We start from the raw sequence: 19568 nt of genomic DNA, 5'->3' as shown, positions 1-19568 counted from the left end.
CCCCCCCCCCCCCTTTAATGACCTTTTTCAGGTCTTTAAATCTCACTGGCTGGTGTTTAAAGATCTTGCTTGGAAAAAAAAAAAAAAAAAAAAATCTGATTGCTGCTGGTCAGCATTCAGCCTCGCAAAGCTGAAAAATAAGGCATGTTTTATAATTCAAACTGGCAGAACTAAAACAACAGAATATAAAACAAATACTGATGTCTGCGCTGTGGTCCTTCACAGAAACTCTTAAAAATACTGGAGAAAAGTTCAAAACTTCTCTTTTAAAGATCTGAGCCCCAGAATCTGCTCTTTATGTGTAATTATGAGCCCAACGTGGCGAGTCGGATGGCTTCGCTCACCCTGACTGTGAAGTCCTCCACAGGATCTTATTGATGGCTTTACAAGGAAATGGACCTGGAACAGAAAGTAAACGAAGCATTAACTTAAAATAACAGGACCGGTCTGATTGAAGCATATTTTAGTCTAAGAAAAGACAGAAAACATACAAATAGAATATATTTTAATCAAGTTTAAATCTGGGTTTTTAAACAACCCTACTCCAGATTGTTTGCTTTATTTAATCTTTTTTTTTTAGAAGAAAACAGCATGAAGCACGTCATAAAACTACTGTCCACTCAGACAACGCGTCCCAACAGTCGTGGTTGGTTATGCATCTTAGTGAGCACATCCACCATTTAAACGGACCTGAATGACGTTCATCTCAAGCAACCACGCAGCAGCGTAAATGCGACGTGTGTCTGTGTGGTCATTTCTCACCGTATGGGATGGTGGAGGACACTGGCTGGGGACTGCAGGCGTTGCCGCTGGTAACGGCCCACACCGAGTAGCCGCCATCGTTATGGGAACTGACAAATAGGTTTCCAGAGCGCTCCCACACCAGACTCTCCAGCTGCTGCGGGGAGGTTCACACACACACACACACGGCCTTTAAAGAAAATTCAAAGCTAATGTGCCAAACCATTTTTACCTGCGGAGACATCACCATCACACCTGTCTCTAAACTAAGTACCTGCTTGCCGAGGAACAACTGCTCGACACGGCCGGCACCCAGATCCCACAGGACCACCAAGCCCCGGCTGTAGCCAATCAGAATCTTTCCTGGCTGCTGAGGATGTTCTTGGAGAGACTCCACCGGTCCTAACGATTTCCCACATCTGTAGTCATCAGGCAGCCTGGAATGAATAAATGAAACAAACAAACACAACTTTATCTTTTCCCATAAAGAAAATATTCGTACAACAAAATGCTGAAAACATTTCTAGTGTCCAACTACAAAATAAAAAAATATATATTTTAAGAAAAAACTCAAAATATCATTTTAATGATGGGGGGGGGGGCTGGAAAGCTGCTGATAAAAACCTCAGAACCCTTTACAAGTCCATTCATCCATTTTCTCGACCCACTTCTCCTTTCTGGGTCTCGGGGAGCTGGTGTCTATCTCCAGCTATCGCAGTGCTGGACAGGTCTCTAGTCCATCACAGAGACACATAGAGACAAACGAGACAAACAACCGTTCACTCTCACACCTGGGGACAATTTTGAGTTACCAGTTAACCTAACATGCATGTTTATTGGTCTGTGGGAGGAAACCCATGTGAGGTTTCAGGACAGGGTGAACGTGTAAACTCCCAGAAAGGCCCCAGTCCAGGAAGCGATCCTGAAACTTTCTTGCTGTGAGGCGACAGCTCTAACCACTGCCCCACCGTGCCACCCTCATCCTTTAAAAGTCAAATTTGAAAAATGAACTTTTACTTTTGCAGATGGATGATGATCAATAAATTAAAGTAAAGTTCCTAATCTTGGTTTAAGATGTGACAGAAATCTTTAGAAGTTAATCCCTGAACATAAAGACTGAACAGGGGAGCTTCATGTTCTTGCACCACCTTGAAGAAAAACTCCAAAAGAGAAGTTACCGTACTCAAAGTTATCGACACAGAGCCCAAACCATCCATAAGAGATAAGACAAACTGCTTTTTCCAAGAATAGCAAGTCGACACTACACTGGAGCCAAATCTCTGCAGTTTGTGGACTAAACATTCTTCTGAGGCAGCAGAGGAATGCAGGACAGGACACACCCTGGAGATGTCAGAGGATTCCCTCAGCCAAGGGAAAAGATAGAAGAGTGAGCATCGAAAACGACAGAGGGGGAGGAGGTGGACGGGGAGAGCAAACCACTGCAGACTCTTTAGCATCGTCACGCACCAAACCAACAAAACGTCCGACTGCGGTGGAGTTCACCGAGGAAGATCCTCTCCGGAAGCAAAGAGGCAGAAGCATTCCTAACAAAGCAGCCCATTGTCTCCGCCTGTCTGTTCCTGAGTATTTTTAGGGAATCCAGCATCCTGTTGTAGAGTCCTGGTGATGGGCCATGGGTGTGTGTGTCGGTGTCTGTGTGTCTGTGTGTGTGTGTACGCAGTTTTGATCCTCTGCACGTTGGATATTCAGCTGAAGCACTTCCCGAACCGGAACGCAGAGTTTTGGCAGCTGGTACAAAGCTTCACTGTCTGAAACCTCCCCTCCCTCGCACACACGCCTTATCAGGGCCTTCATTAAGCCTCGGTTCTGTTCACTTTCCAGAGAAAGTCTGCTTAATGAGAAATGGCTACAGCCCAAAGGAGAAACAGACTAGTTTCTGGTGCTTATAAAAAAAAAAAGTGTACATCTTCATGACAAGTTCTAGCGTTTGTGCTTGCAATTTATGTCTGTCCTGAAACTGTTTTATTCTGCTTCACTACCGAGCTATCAACACACTACACGATCATTGAGCTAATTTTCTTCATATGGACTGTGTGGGAGCTCATTGATCACCTGTGAAAGGCTGTTACCAGGTAATCGAACACTTAATTTATCCATGTAAATTCAACACCCAGACTAGTGAAAGAATACAAGCAGCATAGACGGACTGATCGGCTGGTTAACTGGGCAGAGTTTAGTTGTTTTTAAATAATCTGCATTAGTTATGTCTCAGGGAGTTTCTCCACCAGAAGCTCTGGCACAAAAATGTGTTTAAAAATAAATAAATATATGTGAGCGGGCTCATGAAGACACCGGCAGACCCTTAAAGGAGCTGGAACACTGGGCCAACTTTATATTTTACTGTAATGATTTTTAAAATAATTTTGTTTACCGACTGAGTCGCAAGCAGAAAAGAAAAAAAAATGATAGTCAATACTTTTTGTTGTCACTTTTTGAAAAGCCTCTGCTGGTAACAACAAACCAGAACTGTTTTTTTTTTTTTTCCTTTCAGTTCATACAGCCACAGTTTATCTAAGGACATGATTGTCTTCATCTCATTCACACTCTGAAAAACCTGCATCATCTCCCACAATGTGCCGCCATTAGTTGATGTTTTCTTCTGATGCTTTTCCATAGACTGTTTAAATTTATACATTAATCCTTTTTTGTAATTTACGGTATTGTGTCACCTCTGTGTGATTGGCTCCTGGAGCAGCGTCTGGTTCTCCTTTAGAGAGAGGCGGGGCAATTCCAGGAAGTAAACGCCTCCTCCTTCTGTTCCAATGCACAGCAGGTCGCATGACTTTAGCAGGAGGAGGACGGTCACCCGCGTAGCACTAGGATAAAAATAAATAAATGATTCAATTATAAAGTATGGGGGGAAAAAGAACAACAGATCTGGTCTCAGCATAGGTGCTTTAAGGTCTATAAACTGTCACATTTATAAACCGACCAATGAGAGCAAAGAAGTGAAGAAGAGAGGACTTAAAGAACTGAACAATTTCTTAAATTTTACGATAAAATAAACCAAGACAGGTACCTGCAGCTCTCAATCCCAGGTCTTCCAGGGAGGCTGTAGCTGTCCACATGTTTAAGAGTGACCACACCCTCTTTTTTAGCCCCTCCCACCTCTCTTGAGGGTCCAGCTACCAGCTCCCACAAATGAATGGTGTTGTCATCCAGCAGAGACAGAAGACGACCCTGCAAGCACATTTTTTAACAATCAGGAAGTGTCAGTTTCTCTCTTTTTTCCCCCCCCATTATTTTTACTTTCAAGTCAGAACTAGACTCACCTGACCAGGCAGGAAGTGGATCTGTGTGACAGCTGTGGCGTCTCCGTGTATTCCTGTGAACTCCACACCAGGCGCTCCATAGCTGAAAGGACTCGGTCAAGAAAATCCCAAACTTGGCAAACATTTGTGTATTTGTAGAATTACTGGAAATAGGACGTTGCACCAAAATAAGACGGTGCTGATCGCTGTTCACTACAAGTCAGGTAGTTAGTTGCACAACCTCACTTGAAAGAAACCAGAGCACAGCTTTAAAAGTAATACAAGCAGACAGTTTCAACTCTGTTCTTTAATGATCAATAAAGAAACCTCTGTATCATATCACTGACTTCAAAACAGCTTCAATCAGCCCAGTCGGGGATTTTGTAGGAAGATAGTCAGGTGTGTTATTAACCAGTTATAGAAAACAGGTGCTAATGAGCATCACTGTCAGCTGTCAGGTTGAAGCGTCGACTGGAACAGAAACAGCTTAAACACAAACTCTGCTGCCAAAGTGAGGTTCTGAAAGACTATTTTATGTGAAATAACAAACATTGTGATGTGGCTGATGGTAGTAGTAGTTCTGTTGCGTCAGAAAGGTCTCTTCAGGCAAAGATTTAAAGTAGACTCAAGTGTCAAAATGTGCTTTTCCAGTTCTTTAAAAAAAAAAAAAAAAAAAAAGCACAAAACAGAAACAGTGGAAGCAAAGATGAAAGACCGACACCATGCTGACTCCCACTGCAAAAATCAGAATATGTCTAGCAGTGTTATCAGCTCAGAACTGGCAAAAAAACCTGTGGGACGCAGGTACACCTATTTCCTGTCTGGAGATGTCTGGCCAGAACTGGTCTTCATGAAAGGATCGCAGCTGAAAAATACAACAAACCTCTGGCATGGAAACTAGGGCAAATCACTCAAATACTCACATAAAACATAAGAACGACGGGGCAGAAAAGTGTCTGTGGGTGTTTTGGACTAATAAGATCAAATCTGAAATACAGGGTTGTAGCAGAAAGTAGTTTGTTCGCTAAATAGCTGAAGGGCGGTACTATATTGGCAGCATAACTGTGTCCTCATTGCTGAGAAATACAATCAGATATTTATCCATCATGCAATACCTCAAGAGAGTCGTCTGATGGGCCTCAGTTCATTTTTTTGGAAAAGGACAAGGACCACAAACACCCAGCCAATGTCATTAAAAACACAGAGCCCTGATCTCAACATGGAGTGAGTCTAGGATTACATGAAGGCATGAGCCAAACTACATCCTACATATAACAAAAACACATAGGCTAACGTCTAAATGGTATATCTGAAAACATGCCGGGTGTTTCCCTTCAAAGAAGAACCTAAATAAAAGAGAAAAAGCAGCTTGTGTTATAACTTTAAGCCAGCTAACCAAAAACAAACATACGGTTTATGTGTAAAAATGGGAGAGCTCGGAGCAATTACCAACATCAGATGACGCAGATGCTTTAAACCACCAGTTTGTGTGTGAGAGTGTGTAATTAACCCCAGTCTTCACAGCTCTCCTTTTGTTAACCCGGTAAATGAAGCCGAGTTGACAAAATAAAAGACTATCATCAAGAACTGTGACGACATGTACACAACTGGGCTAAACTGAGCAACTTTGCGAACTAACACACCCCCGTCAAAAGCACTTAAAGACACACGTGTGTGTGTGAGCAGTGGCTGCACACTTGAACACACAGCTTACATAAGGCTGTAGGAATGTGGATTAAATTGTGGAAGACTAAAATAAAAATCGGAATATTTCTTGCATTCGTCTTAGAGCTGATTTTATGCAGACTTTTACAGCTTTTAGGCATTTTACTGTATCTAAGAAAAAAGATACATACAATTATATAATTAGAATATATAATCCCCCTCCTAAATAGTGATGTTTTTACTTCACTACGTTTTAAAGCAGATCCCAGTTTCACCTCCATTTTCCACTTCTTCCCTTCATTATGCGTTACCCATAAACCGCGGGGCTTTATTCCCAAGAATTTTAACCCTTCCTTTCCCCCTGTTCGAGTGGTGATCAACAAACCTCAAGCAGCTTCTTTCCCCAACTCCAAAACTTTTTTCTTGGTGACCCTCAAGTTTCCATCTCATCTCCACAGTGATTGTGAGGAGGTTGGAAGGCCTGCAACCTTTTCTCCTCCCAGGATAAATCTCTCCGACCGGGGGGGAGGCCGAGCCAAGTGTTATACTAGCATTCCTGACTGTTGTCACTTCCTGGCCCAGCGCTTTTAATTCACTACAACAACACATGCCTCGGACAGCTGGAAGTCGAGGAGGTGGGAGGCACATTCGTTCACAGGTCATGAACTGGCACTGCAGTTAAAGCGCCAAAAACACTGAAACAACGTGACAAATTAAATGAAGCAAACTCTGATGGAATAAACGGGATTCTACAGCCGTAAAAAAGCGATTTCTACAAGTTGGGGTAAAATGTTGCATCTAAAAACAAGCAGATGCAGTAAAAACTACATTTAATTTCCAGGAAAGGCTCTTTAATTAATACTTTGTCTTATCTATATTTGTTCATGAGCTAAATATAGAAACCTCTGCAGCAAACTGATGACAGTCAAAGACTTTTAAAATGTATACACATGTCAGGAAAGTGGATAAAATCTGAGTTGCATTATAAAGATCAGCAGAGCAGAAAAACGATGGGCTGCTGTGGTTTGTGAGCATCTCTCTCTAATGATCCATTTATTACAAATCTATACTTCAGCCCCCTCCAAATAAAAACACATTTAGGCTGCCTAAAAAAAAAGTTGTCAGTGCACGGAGGAGAGAAATACCACTAATGAGTATTTAGGACAACGTCACAGCCTTGACTCTTAACTGGTCTGTGGTACCTCTGACAAGAACCGAGCTGCTAGCATCTCCAGTTTAAAAACTCTGTCATTCCAAATAAAAAGGTCTGACAGTCAGGGAGATGGTGGGAAAGATAATGAGATGATTTAAAAAGTGCCAATGAGAAAACCCTAAAATGGGGACGGCGTGATTCACCGAGCTGAGACACACATACACTATACATGAAAGACTTCCTGGTCTGTGTGTGCGTGTGTGTGTGTCAGAGGACAGATGGAAGAGGGATTCCCAACAATGATGTTGTCATCCCTTCACAAAGAAAAGCTAAGATTAGGTTCTTCTTGTTCCAGCATTTCGTTAGAAGTTTGAGTAAGTGGAAACCAAACTCCCTCCCCCTCGTGGAGTCTGCTCATTGGTCAGCAGTTAGAAGTCAAATAACGAGGTTGAATCTCATTTCACGCTTTTCCCCTCCTGACGTTTTTGGCCTTACCATTACACTTTGGCCCCGTTTACACAACGTCGCTTTCGAGTGAAACCGTAAGATTTTTGTTGCGATTCGGCCAACATCAGTACTTTTTGGATCCAGGCCTCAGAGTGGAAGTTTCACACCCGGTGTCGGAGTGAAACCGCACATGAGCGAGTACATCGACAGCAACAACGGCGTATAACGGAGTACTGCTTGTGGATCAGCTGAGACGCATTTCACACATTCTTTAAAAACCGTCAGCCCAGACAAATTACGTGTACTCACCAGTTCTATGCAACAGTTTTCATGCTCGACCACCAGAGAGCGAATTGCTTGTAGCAACCACATTTGTTTTAGACTCTAAATGCTTCAACCATGCCACCATCTTTATTTAGTGTGTTAATATCTTTTTAATTATAATGAAACAACACGTAGCGGAGGCTGATGGGCATATCAGTTTAAGTATTGGGCAATGAACTGTAATTAAAATGTTGAGACACTCCAAAGAAATTTCACTAACACCCATAAAACCAATGAGCTCTGTGTGAAGTTTTATATAAGCATTTTAATCATAAAATTATCTAAGAACAAAATTCAGCACGGTTACATAAATGAGTCTGCCGTTCAACAGGTTGTAAAGAGATTTATCAAAATTAATTTGTATGTTGACTACATAGAGAGCTCAAACAGGAACATAAAACACACAATTTTCGGACACACCAATGGTTTGTGTTCCTGTGAGGAAACCGACCAACAGGATCCAAGTGAACCTCAACTCAACAATCACAGCAGAACGCTTAACCCCAACCACAACCTGATTCAAGTCTTACCCCTAAAAACAGATCATTTTGTTGCGAAGGGACAGTAACTTTGTCTCTACAAGTGACTGTCATGATATACAACACACACACACACGCACAAGTGCAATTGTCCAGTGATGCAAGAAAAAGAGCCTTAACAAGGATAAAGCGATTTCACGGTCTGAAAACAGACAAACAGAAGGCATTGTCCTCCATTTGGACACACAGCCAACACACCCTCTAACACACACACCCCAAGGATGAACAGAAAGGACAAACCACTAAACTCAAGAATTAATGTAAAAGTTGACCACACACAATAAAAGGCTCGAGAAAAGATCAAAAGTATAACTATACAAAATTTGTCAAAACTTTTGTTGAACTGATTTGATCCAAGAGTCTTAAACACATTTATCCACGACCCTAAACCCCCAAACTTATTGTCCATTTGTTGCTATAAACAAAGCTGCGGAAAAGCAATGTCAAACTCTTAAGTGTTCGATAAAAAGCAAACAAGACAAGCCAAACGACCCCACCCGCCCACTAGAGAAACTAGTTTGCCTCATTTGCGCCGTATTTGCTCCCCTCTTCCACCACCGAGTGTCCCTCCACCTCTTCCCTTTAGACTCGTCTTTCTTTTTCACCAAAATGAAAGAGGAAGCATATGTATAAGGACGTAAAAAACATGACCGGAGCTTTGTGGAGACATTTAATCGGCTTAGGAGTAATTAAATGAAAATTTAGATTTATACAATACTTTACAAGCAAACCTTTGAATTTATTTTTATTAGCTCCTTTCACACACCTTGTGAAACGATTGAGGCAGAATGGGGGAGCTGAAGCACCGCTTATCCACCTCTGAGCTGCAAACTGAGTCAAAACGATCCATGAAGGCAAGAGAAAAACCTGCATCGTGCTACAGGGATGTAGGCCACTGCTCTGAAAGCCCATCCTTGTTTTTGCTGCCATTCAGATGGAGTATGGTGTGACCAGGTGGCTGAAAGGTTTAAAAAGCATCGGCACTCAGCGAGAGAACCATTTAGCACTAGAGAAGTTGCAATTTCTTCAAAACTGCAGTGTGAATGCTGAGCGCTGACTGACTTTGCTGAAATGTGTTGAAGCTGAAACCGAGCTGGTAGTTAGAACAAAAGCTAAAACTAGCAACTAAAACCGTAGGTTTTTCAGGGGTTTGAGGAGCTCGTCATTCATTTCAATGAGGGGAAAAATGTAAATAAGTAGGTGAATAATTCAAAAAGGTATAAAAGGTTTAGCTATATGAACATGCTGAATCCTTTGCTATATGAATGGGTAAAACCACTGAAGGTATGCTGAAGTAGTTACAGTCCAAATAAACGTATGGAAGCAACCGTGTGAAAGCCGAGTCAGCATTCCCACCATTCCTGACTCAGCATTCCCACCGGCACAAAGATCTGCTGTTATTGTTTAGAAATCAATGGTGAGAGAAAAATGCTGGACACATGTTTTTAAGACTGCACATAAACGCTGTTGAGTTGTACGTCACACCTATTGATTCCACAATATTGCGAGGCGTTAACAAAAACAAAGAATATATTACTGCTGGATCTGGTCGGCTTGATTGGTTTGTCTGAGATCAACCAAGAACAACTTAGAAGAAGGAACCTTCTTTGCAGCCATATTGCAGAACTGTAGTGTGAAATGGGCTACTGTCTTACTTCAGGTCAGTCACATATCTCTGCTTTCAAGCCCATCGGCAAGACAACTTTGATTTGTCAGTTTAGATAAATGTTTGGGTTTTCATGCCCCAACTCTCCCATTCAACAGCCCGCCCACTGGCTCCAACTTGGTGAGACCACGCATCCTTCGTACCGAAAAGCAGGCCGCCTCTAACTGGTTGTATGGCAGATTATCTGCGAGGAGGAGTGGGCTGTTATGACGAGGACCAAATACAAAGAATAAGAGCACAAGAAGAGAAATGACATTGAAATAGAAAACTCTAATGGAAAGGGGTGATTCAAATTCAGACGTGTTATAAAGAAAAAAAAAAAAAAAAATCAAGAAAAAAGCTACAACATGGCCTGATAGAAGAGTGAGATAAAACACAGCAAAAGGTCCAAACAATGGGCAGAGTAAAAGAAAAATACTATTTATGACAACTTATGTAGCTTTAGAGGAGGGGAGACAATGATAATAGGAGACTGAAAGATGGCCGTATGAAACAAAACCAAACACATTCTGACATTAGTCTAATGTGTAGAACAGCTTGTTGTTTCAGAGATACTGAAGTCAACTTCATAATGATATTTGATTATTCAGGTTTGAAAATTTTTAAAGTGCACTTAATTTAGTTTATAAAACACATCAGACAAAACTAGAGATAACCGATGCCCGTGCCAACTTCTGAACTAAAAACATCTTTGCTATACAACATCATCGTTGCACTGTAGTTTCCTTTCAAAAAATTTATTTTTATACAATTCAAACGCTGACTTGTATGTTTATTTTACCTCTAAACATCCAGGTTTCCTAATACTTCAACATTTCTTTGGAAGAAATGTTTTAAAATATTTACAGATACATTTTATTCTGATTAGCAATATGCAAAAATGAGAAATGTTGCTTGTGGTACCTTTAAATCTCATGACACGAGGAAGAAGTGAGTTGAAAAGGTATGATGCTACTAATATGCAACTTTTCCACTGGATGTCACCAAATCTAACCTTCTACCCCTTTAACCTGCAGTGAACTAACTGGGCACACTTTTTAATTTGTGTCATAGATCCTAATTTGATTTGTTTAAGACCCATAAACTTGAATTTGCTCAGAGCCAATGGCAAGGCACCAACTAAAACAGAAGGAATTAACAGTTCTCACCACGAAGTTCAACTGTTTGTTGAATTTGGAGGATGTACAGTATATAAAATAGGTGAGTCACCTAAATTGGGCTGAAACAGCTGAACCTGGGTTATTGCGAGATGTGTGTGTGTGTGTGTGTGTGTTTGGGGGGGGACGACGACTAAGGAAATGGAAACGAAGAATTTCATTTCTTTCCATGCATCACTGGCCAGCGGCGTGACATTGACAAAGCGCATGACTAAAAGGCACAGAAAAAAAAAAAAGAAAACGAGGTGATGAAATATGATTAAAGATCTAAAAACAGGATGACCGGCAGACTATCGGAGGGCTGTCTGGAGCGCATCCTAAAACACACTCACACACGAAACCTCTGCTGCTCGTGTGTGTAAAACAAAACATCTGATACTGACGCTTAACGGTCAGTGAGTTTCAGTGTGATTCGGAGAAAAAAAAAAACCTCTGCACTTTAAAAACAGAAGCAGGACAGTAAAGCATTTTACCTTTAAATAAAGTTGTTTTCATCTTAAAAATTGATATATTTGAGACAAAAACCTCTGGTATCCGATGTGCTGAGTCGCCGAGTTTAGAAATCTTCCGGGCTGCAAGCACTTCTCATCCTAGGCAACTGGACTGGTCGTCTTGGAAACCATTTAAAAAGCCCCCTTTATTAAGACTAGACTCCGCAACAAAGCTCGTACTCACCCAATCCACACACACACACAGAGGGAGGTTAACCCAGGGCAGCGCAACATGCATTCCAGGACAGAAGACAGACTGCTGAAGACCCCCCCTCCACCTCCACACATGATCCCCTTCAACATACACACACGTCAACAAAAGGGGGGAAAAGAAGAAAAAAGAACAATGTCTCCCTCCATCTGTTGAGCCCAGTTTGAGGTTAAAGCAAAGACTCCCAGGGCGTAATATGACTCTGACTTTATAAACACTGAGAGGGAGACGAGGAGAAAAGGAATGAGCGAATGAGGAGATAAAGCAGAAAACAAGACGATAGGAACAAAGCATCCCAGGACAGAAAACAGAAGTTCAAAATGATTTGCCACTCCTCTTTGTAGCTTTCCAGTTCAACAGCTTGACTCCACACACGGCTCAGACACCGGTGAAGAGAGCTGGATCACACCACTGGCTCCGAAGGCTGCTGGTGTGCGCTGCTCCAGCAGGTTTGCCTCAGATAAAACGAGTCAGTAAGCCTTTTCACAACACGGCTCGGCAAAGACGAGCTTCAAACCGCCTCTGGTCGTTCAGAAACGTACCGATGAAGCTGGCCATCTTCCACAATCGCGTGTGCTTCAACAAAAGAAGCAGACGTCACAGAGCCGGTGACAGACAGCAGCATTGTTCCAACTTCCACCCTACTTGCCAACTCAGTCCTGTGACTACTTTCTGCGTCGATTCAGAAGTGTAACAGCAGCGGGTTCACTCAGATGTTTACATTGAGCATAAAAATTTTTCTGTCTCATCTTTTTTTTTTAAATTTGATATAAAAAATAAAAACAAAAGTATTACGTCAATATTTAAAGGTTCAAAAAGGTCAAAATTCCATATTTTGACAATCAAAAGCACATTTTATTCTTCATGAATAACCTTTTTCTTTTTTTTTTAATTTGATATCTACTATCAAGTCCTGAGCCACGAGTTTGAGAACCAATAAGGTGCTCGACTGATTGATCAGCAGCAGTAGATGCACATCCAATGACAGTGTTTGTGTATGGAAGCTCCACACGTCGAGTCACGCTAATGTCACCGCACTCCCAGTTCTCCATTCACCTGCGCAGCGTCTATAAATTACAGCTTTCAGCAGGACGGTATGCTTTGCAACCAGACATTACCATCTCAGACAACAGCTCCACGGGGTTAATTACAGCGAGCACAACAAGCGCTTGGCAACTTAAAGACACAGTGCGTAGGATTTAGTGACAGCTAACAGAAACCAACCGAGTCCTGCTCGATGTCCCGCCGCCCTTGCAGGCACGTCGGAGAAAATATGGTGACCATAAAAGAGGCAAAAAGCCGGCTTTATGGTCAGTTTGATTTATACGGTCTGGACTATTGTAAAAACGCAGCGCTGCAGCGTGTGGAGAGGAAACTCTGCTGTGTGCAGATAGAACCTGCTCACTTTGTTCTAACACACCACAATACACACTTTTAATGAAAGCATCACTAAATATCAAACTTTATTTATTGCATCGTGTCTCTAAAGCCGATTTATGTTTACATCAGGGAGGTTTGCAGTGATTTCCAGCTTTTACCTTCTATGCGTTAGCGTGTACACTTATGAACTTGCAAAATGTCAGAGGCTTTTTATAGCCTATAGAAATATAACCCACTGATTCTGCATGATTGGTTTACTTCCCCACCAAAAATAGGCTGTTCAACTTTGCACAACGTCCTTAAGTTCACCCTAGATTATGACCGAGTTAACTTGTTGTGTTGCTTATTTTGTCAGTCTTCCTGCTTTTTAAAAAAAAAAAAAAAACCTAGAACATTTGAACATTTGCACAGCATACAGCGAGTTCAATAATATGCCAGTGATGGGTATAAAGATGTTCCCCATCCTTACTACAGTAGCTGTTTTATAGCTACTGAATGCCTACCTAAAAACTTTTTAGGTACTTTCTCGGATTATATCTTTGTTTTACAAGTTATGCGAAGTTAGTTTTATGATATAGAACAGTTGTAAAGTCAGAGTAGATGCGTGGTGGCGTTCTTTCATACTCCCCTGTTTTTACTGCCTCTGTTTATCTCCATCTCTCTCTCTCTCCGGGGTGAGTGCCTGGTACCACCAGCCTCCCTGTCTCTCTCTCCCTCTCTGCTCTCTTAAAGCAGCATCTAAAAGAGTCGATTCTCTCGCCTGATCCATCTGCACGTAACACAGGCCTCCTTCCTCGCGCGCACATAAATGCGTTCGGACTACATAATCGCACACAGCTGCTACGAATACAGTTTTGGATCTGGACACCGGCATGTTTGTTGTGATGAATCACTTCCCCCTCCCTCCACAGCAGGTCACACAGAGGAAAACATGCCGGATATAGAAGAAACATGTTAAGACAACTGTGCCAGACTTGTAACTCGAAATGCCAGGGGCTTTTATTTTGGTAGGGACGATCGTGCTCCGAGCAGAAGCTCAGCTGTCTGAGCGGTAAACAAAAAATAAAACACAGCAGAGCCTTTCTCCTCGCTCTGAAGGCATGACAGAGCCGGCTGCCTGAGAGAGGACGGACGAGGACGAGTCACGTTGTCAGGAGCCTCCAAGTTGGCGGAGCGTCTGACACGGCTGAAAACCCCGAGCCAAATTATAGTTTTGCTGCCGTGCATCTGACAAACCAAACCAACACTTATTCCCACAACTGCTCCACATCAGCTTATCCCAAGTTACTCAGACACTCCTGCGCTGCCTGCGCCAGGGTCAGAGGTCAGATTCTTTCTAGATTCATAAAAAGAAACGCTTTTATGGGATTTTGAGCATCCAAAAAAGGGGAAAACAATCATTCCCCAACAGTGTTTAATTTAAGCTTTCTTTCCATTTCAGTGTGACAAGTAGGAATGGAAAGGTTTCTCCAGATTTTAGCATTTCTTCCACACTTTTACACTGAAAGGCTGAGCTGATAAAACCTTCAAAGGACAGTCTCAGTAATAGCACTACGCTTGATCAAAGACATAGTTGTAATACTATTAAAGTTAAAGGAAAGCATATAAAACAAACAGCTATTAGAAATCACATATAGGGCTTGTTATAATCTTTTAAATTTAACAAATGTTTACTTTAATATAATGGAAGTAATTTCTCATGTTGTGAATAGCCTTCCTACTTTTGTTAATTTTATTTATTTAGGAGAACTTCATAGATTTAAGAGGGTTATTAGTGTTTGATTAATATGTGTCTAATTTTACGGCTTTAAAACCACTGATGTCATATACTGTGTCTGGTCTTCTTTGGTATAAGTGACTGTAGTTGTTTTGGGGTTTTTTGAACATGTGAAAGAACCTAAATACTGTAAATCTATTCATCCGTTTATTCAGTTTAGCGAGTAACTGGGTAAAGAAAAAAATGTGACCTCTTGTGATGCAGACAGCACAACTTCCCACAGAGATCCCACACAGAGCAGCTCCGAGCCCCACCGGACCCATGTTATATAAACAGCTCCTCTGCAGTCCCAACTGCTCGGCATTTCCTCATCGCTCGGAAAAAAAAAACAAAAAAAGAAAAAAACAACGAAACGCCGTCAGACCCAGAGAGGTTAGCAGTGTTGCTGGCTAACACAGAACTTAGCTCGGTTACGTTTAAAAGGAGAGAGTGGTTCCTTAGCTTTATAATAACAGAGAAGCAACAAGAAGGATGCAAACTGACAGCAAAAGAAAAAAAAACACTTTCTATGGTTTTGATGGTTTCAGAGATGATCCTGTTCAACACAGCGGCTCACCTGTGACTAAAGGATACATTTTAATGGCTCCCGACTTCGTGCCGATGGCCATCAGCTGCAGCTTGGGGTCAAAGGCCAGAGCGCTGGGCTGATGGGGGAACCCGTGGCCCACAGTCTGTGAGGAAAAACAGGGCAGAGAAGAAGCGTGAGCGAAACAAATGGGGGGGAAAGATTTAACAGATGGCAACAACAAAAAACTACAAATATTCTAGCACCCAGTTTTATTTAAAAGCTCGGTCTGGTTATACAGCAGACTGCGTGGTCACCAAGGCGTCTAAAAGGGACGACTCCCTTAATAAAATTAGGAGAAAGTTGTTTTTTTTTTTTTTAATAGTAAGCAGCACTGTTTTATTGCAACGCTCTAGAGGCCTTGTTAAAAAAGAATAACAGTTCACAGGTTTTACTCCTGCCCATGTCAGGCAACAGCTAACAGCTGGAAAATCATTTAAAGCAACAAAGGGGGGGGGGGGAAATGGAGTGTCAATTTTTTTTTTTTTGTTGGAACTCTGACGTGTGGTAAAAGATCAACTCAGTCTGTCTTTAATGTGTCAGACTGATTGTACACACACACACACACATACACACACAGACATCAAAGTAAGCTTCCTGTAGACAGACCACCTCTGTGACAGACGCCACAGCTGGTACCAAACGGTAAAAAAAAGGAAGTGTGTTGTTCCAACAAAACAAACAAACCCTGGACTTTAACACAACACACCAGAGTCAGTCAACCTGAGCACACACTGCCAAGGTGTCTCACCACTCACACACACATAACTACTATCAACGGCATTTAATCGAGCAATAATTCAGACTCCCAGTTTAACGTGATGGAATGTGTGTCTTTAAAAACAATCAAGAAAATAGCAATATCATAAAAACTTAATTGCATTCCTTGAAGGAATGCTTACGGTCCGCCGCCTTTCATACCAGAGTTTTAAACTAAGATCCTCTTAGAATGAGAAATGACAAGAGTTGTAGCTGTTTGGATCAAATCCCGAAAACGACCGTATGTACAAGCTCAGGCAATACTGCGAGATTTAGTGTGATCTGTTAGGGACTGAAGTATGTGTTCAGGACTATTCTCAGCCACTACCACACCAAGTTTCAGCTCAATGCGTGTAAAATTGACAAAATTAAAGTCACTTTTGTGTGAGCTAATATTGATTAGCTTTGGCGGTCATCTTGAATAGGGCTGACTCTAAAAGTAAATCAGTTGTAGATGCACATCTAATGAATGCTTTATGAAAGTTTCCATTAAATCCATCCACTGGTTCAGGAGCTATTTTGCTAAAAGACAGACAGCTGACTCCAAAAGGTAATGGCAGAGTTTTAAGAACAGATCTTGCGTGATCTCTTAGTACTCAGAGTATCTGTTGGGAATGACTCTCAGCTACCAACACGCCAAATTTTAGCTCAATATCTGCAAAATTGGCGAAATTAGAGCCATTATTGTTTAGTTTTGTTAAGGTCGGTTAGCTGTGGCGGTCGTCTTGAATTGGGGAGAGACTGTAGATGTTCTGGGTAACGTGCGAGACAAGGTGGTCCAGACTTTCCCTGGAGCTACACACACACAGCTGGAAATCCACCAGAGAGGTGCCAGGAGGTGGAGCTCAGAGGAAGCAGGATGTGATGCAAAAAGGCTGTTGTGGGAAGAAAAAAAAAAAAAAAGGAAAATTGCTTTTGTTTACAAAGCGAAAAGAATAGCAGATGAGGCTCCTCAATGACTGCCTCTGCGCTAATATCCATACCACCTGCAGCTCCATCACGCAGACGAGCAAACCGAGAACAGACCGACCGACGGGAGCAGTGGAGGAGGGAGCACGTGAAGCAGAAAGCGTCCTCATTAAGCAATCGCGGCTGCTGTAACGGCGCTGACCGATCTGTGTCTTCAGAGCCGTGACTCCTCATTTGTCACTCCTCTCAGAAAAGCACCCTCCTCCCTATTGCGTGCATCATCACTTGGAGCCAGGCCGTGACTCTCGTCGCAGGAAACGTCACGCCACAAATGTGATCATCGTCCATCTCCACGTCAAATACGCTTTTGGCGCTTGCAAACTTTGGGATTTACGTTCCCAATAAAAAGCCTAGCATTCCTTAAAGAAGGAGCGCACGTCGCCTGCGGCCTTTGGCGCCAGAGTTTGTGACTGCGATCGTCTCATGTCAGAAAATGCCATTTATGTGTCGGATAAGGTCAATTAGCAGTAGTGGTCATCTTGAATCGGGCTCCCTCTAAAAGCCAATCAGCTGTAGGCGTACATCCAATGGTTGCTCTCTGAAGGATTCATATAAATTTGCCCACTGGCTCGTGAGATACTTTGCTAACAGACAAACGGGGTTGAACCTCAGTTGATGCTAAAGTTTTTAATGCAAAAAAAAAAAAAAGTGCAGCGCTCAGAGTACGTGTTGAAGAGGACTCAGCTACTACCACACCAGATTCTAGCTCCACGTTCGTGAAACTGATCCAGTTGCAGCCAGTGTTGCGTTTTCCAGGCTCAGTCGGCTATGGCGGCCACCTTGAGACGCATCGCCTTTAGTAGTTAATGAGTTGTAGACGTGCATCTGGCGATCCTTTTCTGAGAGTTTCGTTAAAATCCACCCAGTGGTGCGTGAGATATTTCGCTAACAGACAAAACACCCAGTCGCCCGCCTTGGCGACGCAGACAGATGTAGCAACCTTAAGACTTTCTAATCACAAGTTAATGGTTTTAATAACAGTGGGGAAGAGGATGTCCAAATCACCAAGCTGCACAGCACATTTGCGCCACTCTTTTCCACAGAGTTAACCCATTTCATCCCGTGTGTGGGCGTGGGACAAATCCAGTCCTTTCGACATGCAGTGTTTGGACAGCCGTCCCCATCCTAACACGGGTTCAAGGCTTCGCCTCCGCATGATGCAAGCGTGTGGAGTCCAAAACCCCTGTTAGAAAGGTTGCATTGCATCCAGGGGAGAGGGAAAAAAACATGGAAATAAGGGATTACCTGCAGCTGGGAGGATCATCAACACATTCTGACAAATCTTTGACAGAAGTAGTTTCCCCTCCCAGAGACATTACAAGACAGACAAGTTGTGTTTAGACCAGCCTGGGTGGGGAAAAAAAAGAGGCTGCCACAGTCTGAATTAAACAATGAGATATGGGGGCTAATTAAACATGGCGGGGGGGGGGGCTAAATCTGCTGAGACAGCACGTATTATTTCAAATTAATTTCCTCTATCTGTGAAGCCATCAGCCCAGTCGGTGACAGAAGTGGTCAGTGGTTCATTAAAGCTGTATTTGCTCCGTGAAGTAGTTCGGTGGGCCTGTGGACACCCCGCCAAACAAACTAACACGTCCTGGTTATCAATCAGCAGCACCTTCTCTCGGGTGTGTGTGTGTGAGGGGGAGGAGGGGGGTACTTTTTTCGACACAACACCGGTTCCGGGACAGAAACAGTAACACGGATTAATCACAGCTATTACATCTCCATTTCAAACCTCACAGTGCCCCGTTTCTGGGTGTGGGGGGGAAGAAAGCAGACTCGTTTAGTTTTCGGGGAGCGGCAGAAAATAAGGAAACCCCCCTCCCTCCGTCCCTCCGTCCCTCCGTCCGTCTCTCCCTGCCCTCCTCCTCTCCCGTTACTTTACCTTGTTGAAAGCGAAAAGCTCCTGTTTTATCCTCTCCCGCTGCGGGTCGGTGCCCTGCCGACGGAACCTGAACTTCATCATCTTGAAAGCCGGGCAGCGGGGCTGGGAACAAACCGGGGCGGTGAGGGCGGACAGAGTCCCGGAGTTGTCGGCTGGGCGCAAGGCGGACGATGCTAAGCTAGCTAACGGGCTAGCCCATAAAGGCTGGGAAAGCGGAGCTACAGCTGCAGCTTCGGCTGCGGAGACCGCGCTCTCCTCTTCCCTCTCTCCCTCCTGGAGCTGTTTAGGTCGCGGTGGGTTTGACCACAGCCCCTTTCTTTTTCTTTTTTTTTTCTTTACGCGAACCCCGTTATTCTTAACCAATGGGCGCAAAGAAATCTGCGAGGAAACCGCTCGGTAACGCCCACACGACTCAGGGCTCCGGGAGGAGGCGCTCGTTTCGAGGCACGGGACACACCGAACGGGCGGTCCAACGAGAGAATCCTGTATCGCCAGATACGAACGGTAGGTCAACAACAACAAAACAAACAACCACGAGATAACTAGCCAATGAGAGCTAATAAA

At 43.0% G+C, this 19568-nt stretch overlaps 1 protein-coding gene across 2 annotated transcripts in view; it reads right to left on the bottom strand.

The window, feature by feature from the left end:
• The window catches only part of llgl1 (LLGL scribble cell polarity complex component 1), a 31744-nt gene extending 12425 nt beyond the window's left edge, over positions 1-19319 (bottom strand). The window contains exons 1-8 of one of the 2 annotated variants that reach the window (XM_025006025.2): positions 19005-19319; positions 15397-15494; positions 4035-4116; positions 3782-3942; positions 3432-3578; positions 1016-1178; positions 763-895; positions 345-399 (exon numbers count right to left, since the gene is read on the bottom strand). In XM_025006025.2, coding sequence (XP_024861793.1) covers positions 345-399; positions 763-895; positions 1016-1178; positions 3432-3578; positions 3782-3942; positions 4035-4116; positions 15397-15494; positions 19005-19085 — 920 coding nt within the window. In that variant the 5' untranslated portion in view covers positions 19086-19319. Of the gene's footprint in view, positions 1-344; positions 400-762; positions 899-1015; positions 1179-3431; positions 3579-3781; positions 3943-4034; positions 4117-15396; positions 15495-19004 lie in introns of both variants that reach the window. The other variant, XM_017416749.3, reaches the window with a different exon arrangement.
• Between the last annotated feature and the right edge of the window lie 249 nt (positions 19320-19568).

The sequence above is a fragment of the Kryptolebias marmoratus genome, linkage group LG12 (genome assembly GCF_001649575.2).
Source record: "Kryptolebias marmoratus isolate JLee-2015 linkage group LG12, ASM164957v2, whole genome shotgun sequence".
Lineage (NCBI taxonomy): Eukaryota > Metazoa > Chordata > Actinopteri > Cyprinodontiformes > Rivulidae > Kryptolebias > Kryptolebias marmoratus.
The sequence above is the reverse complement of the archived record's forward strand: the minus strand, read 5'-3'. Positions and strand labels throughout refer to the sequence as shown.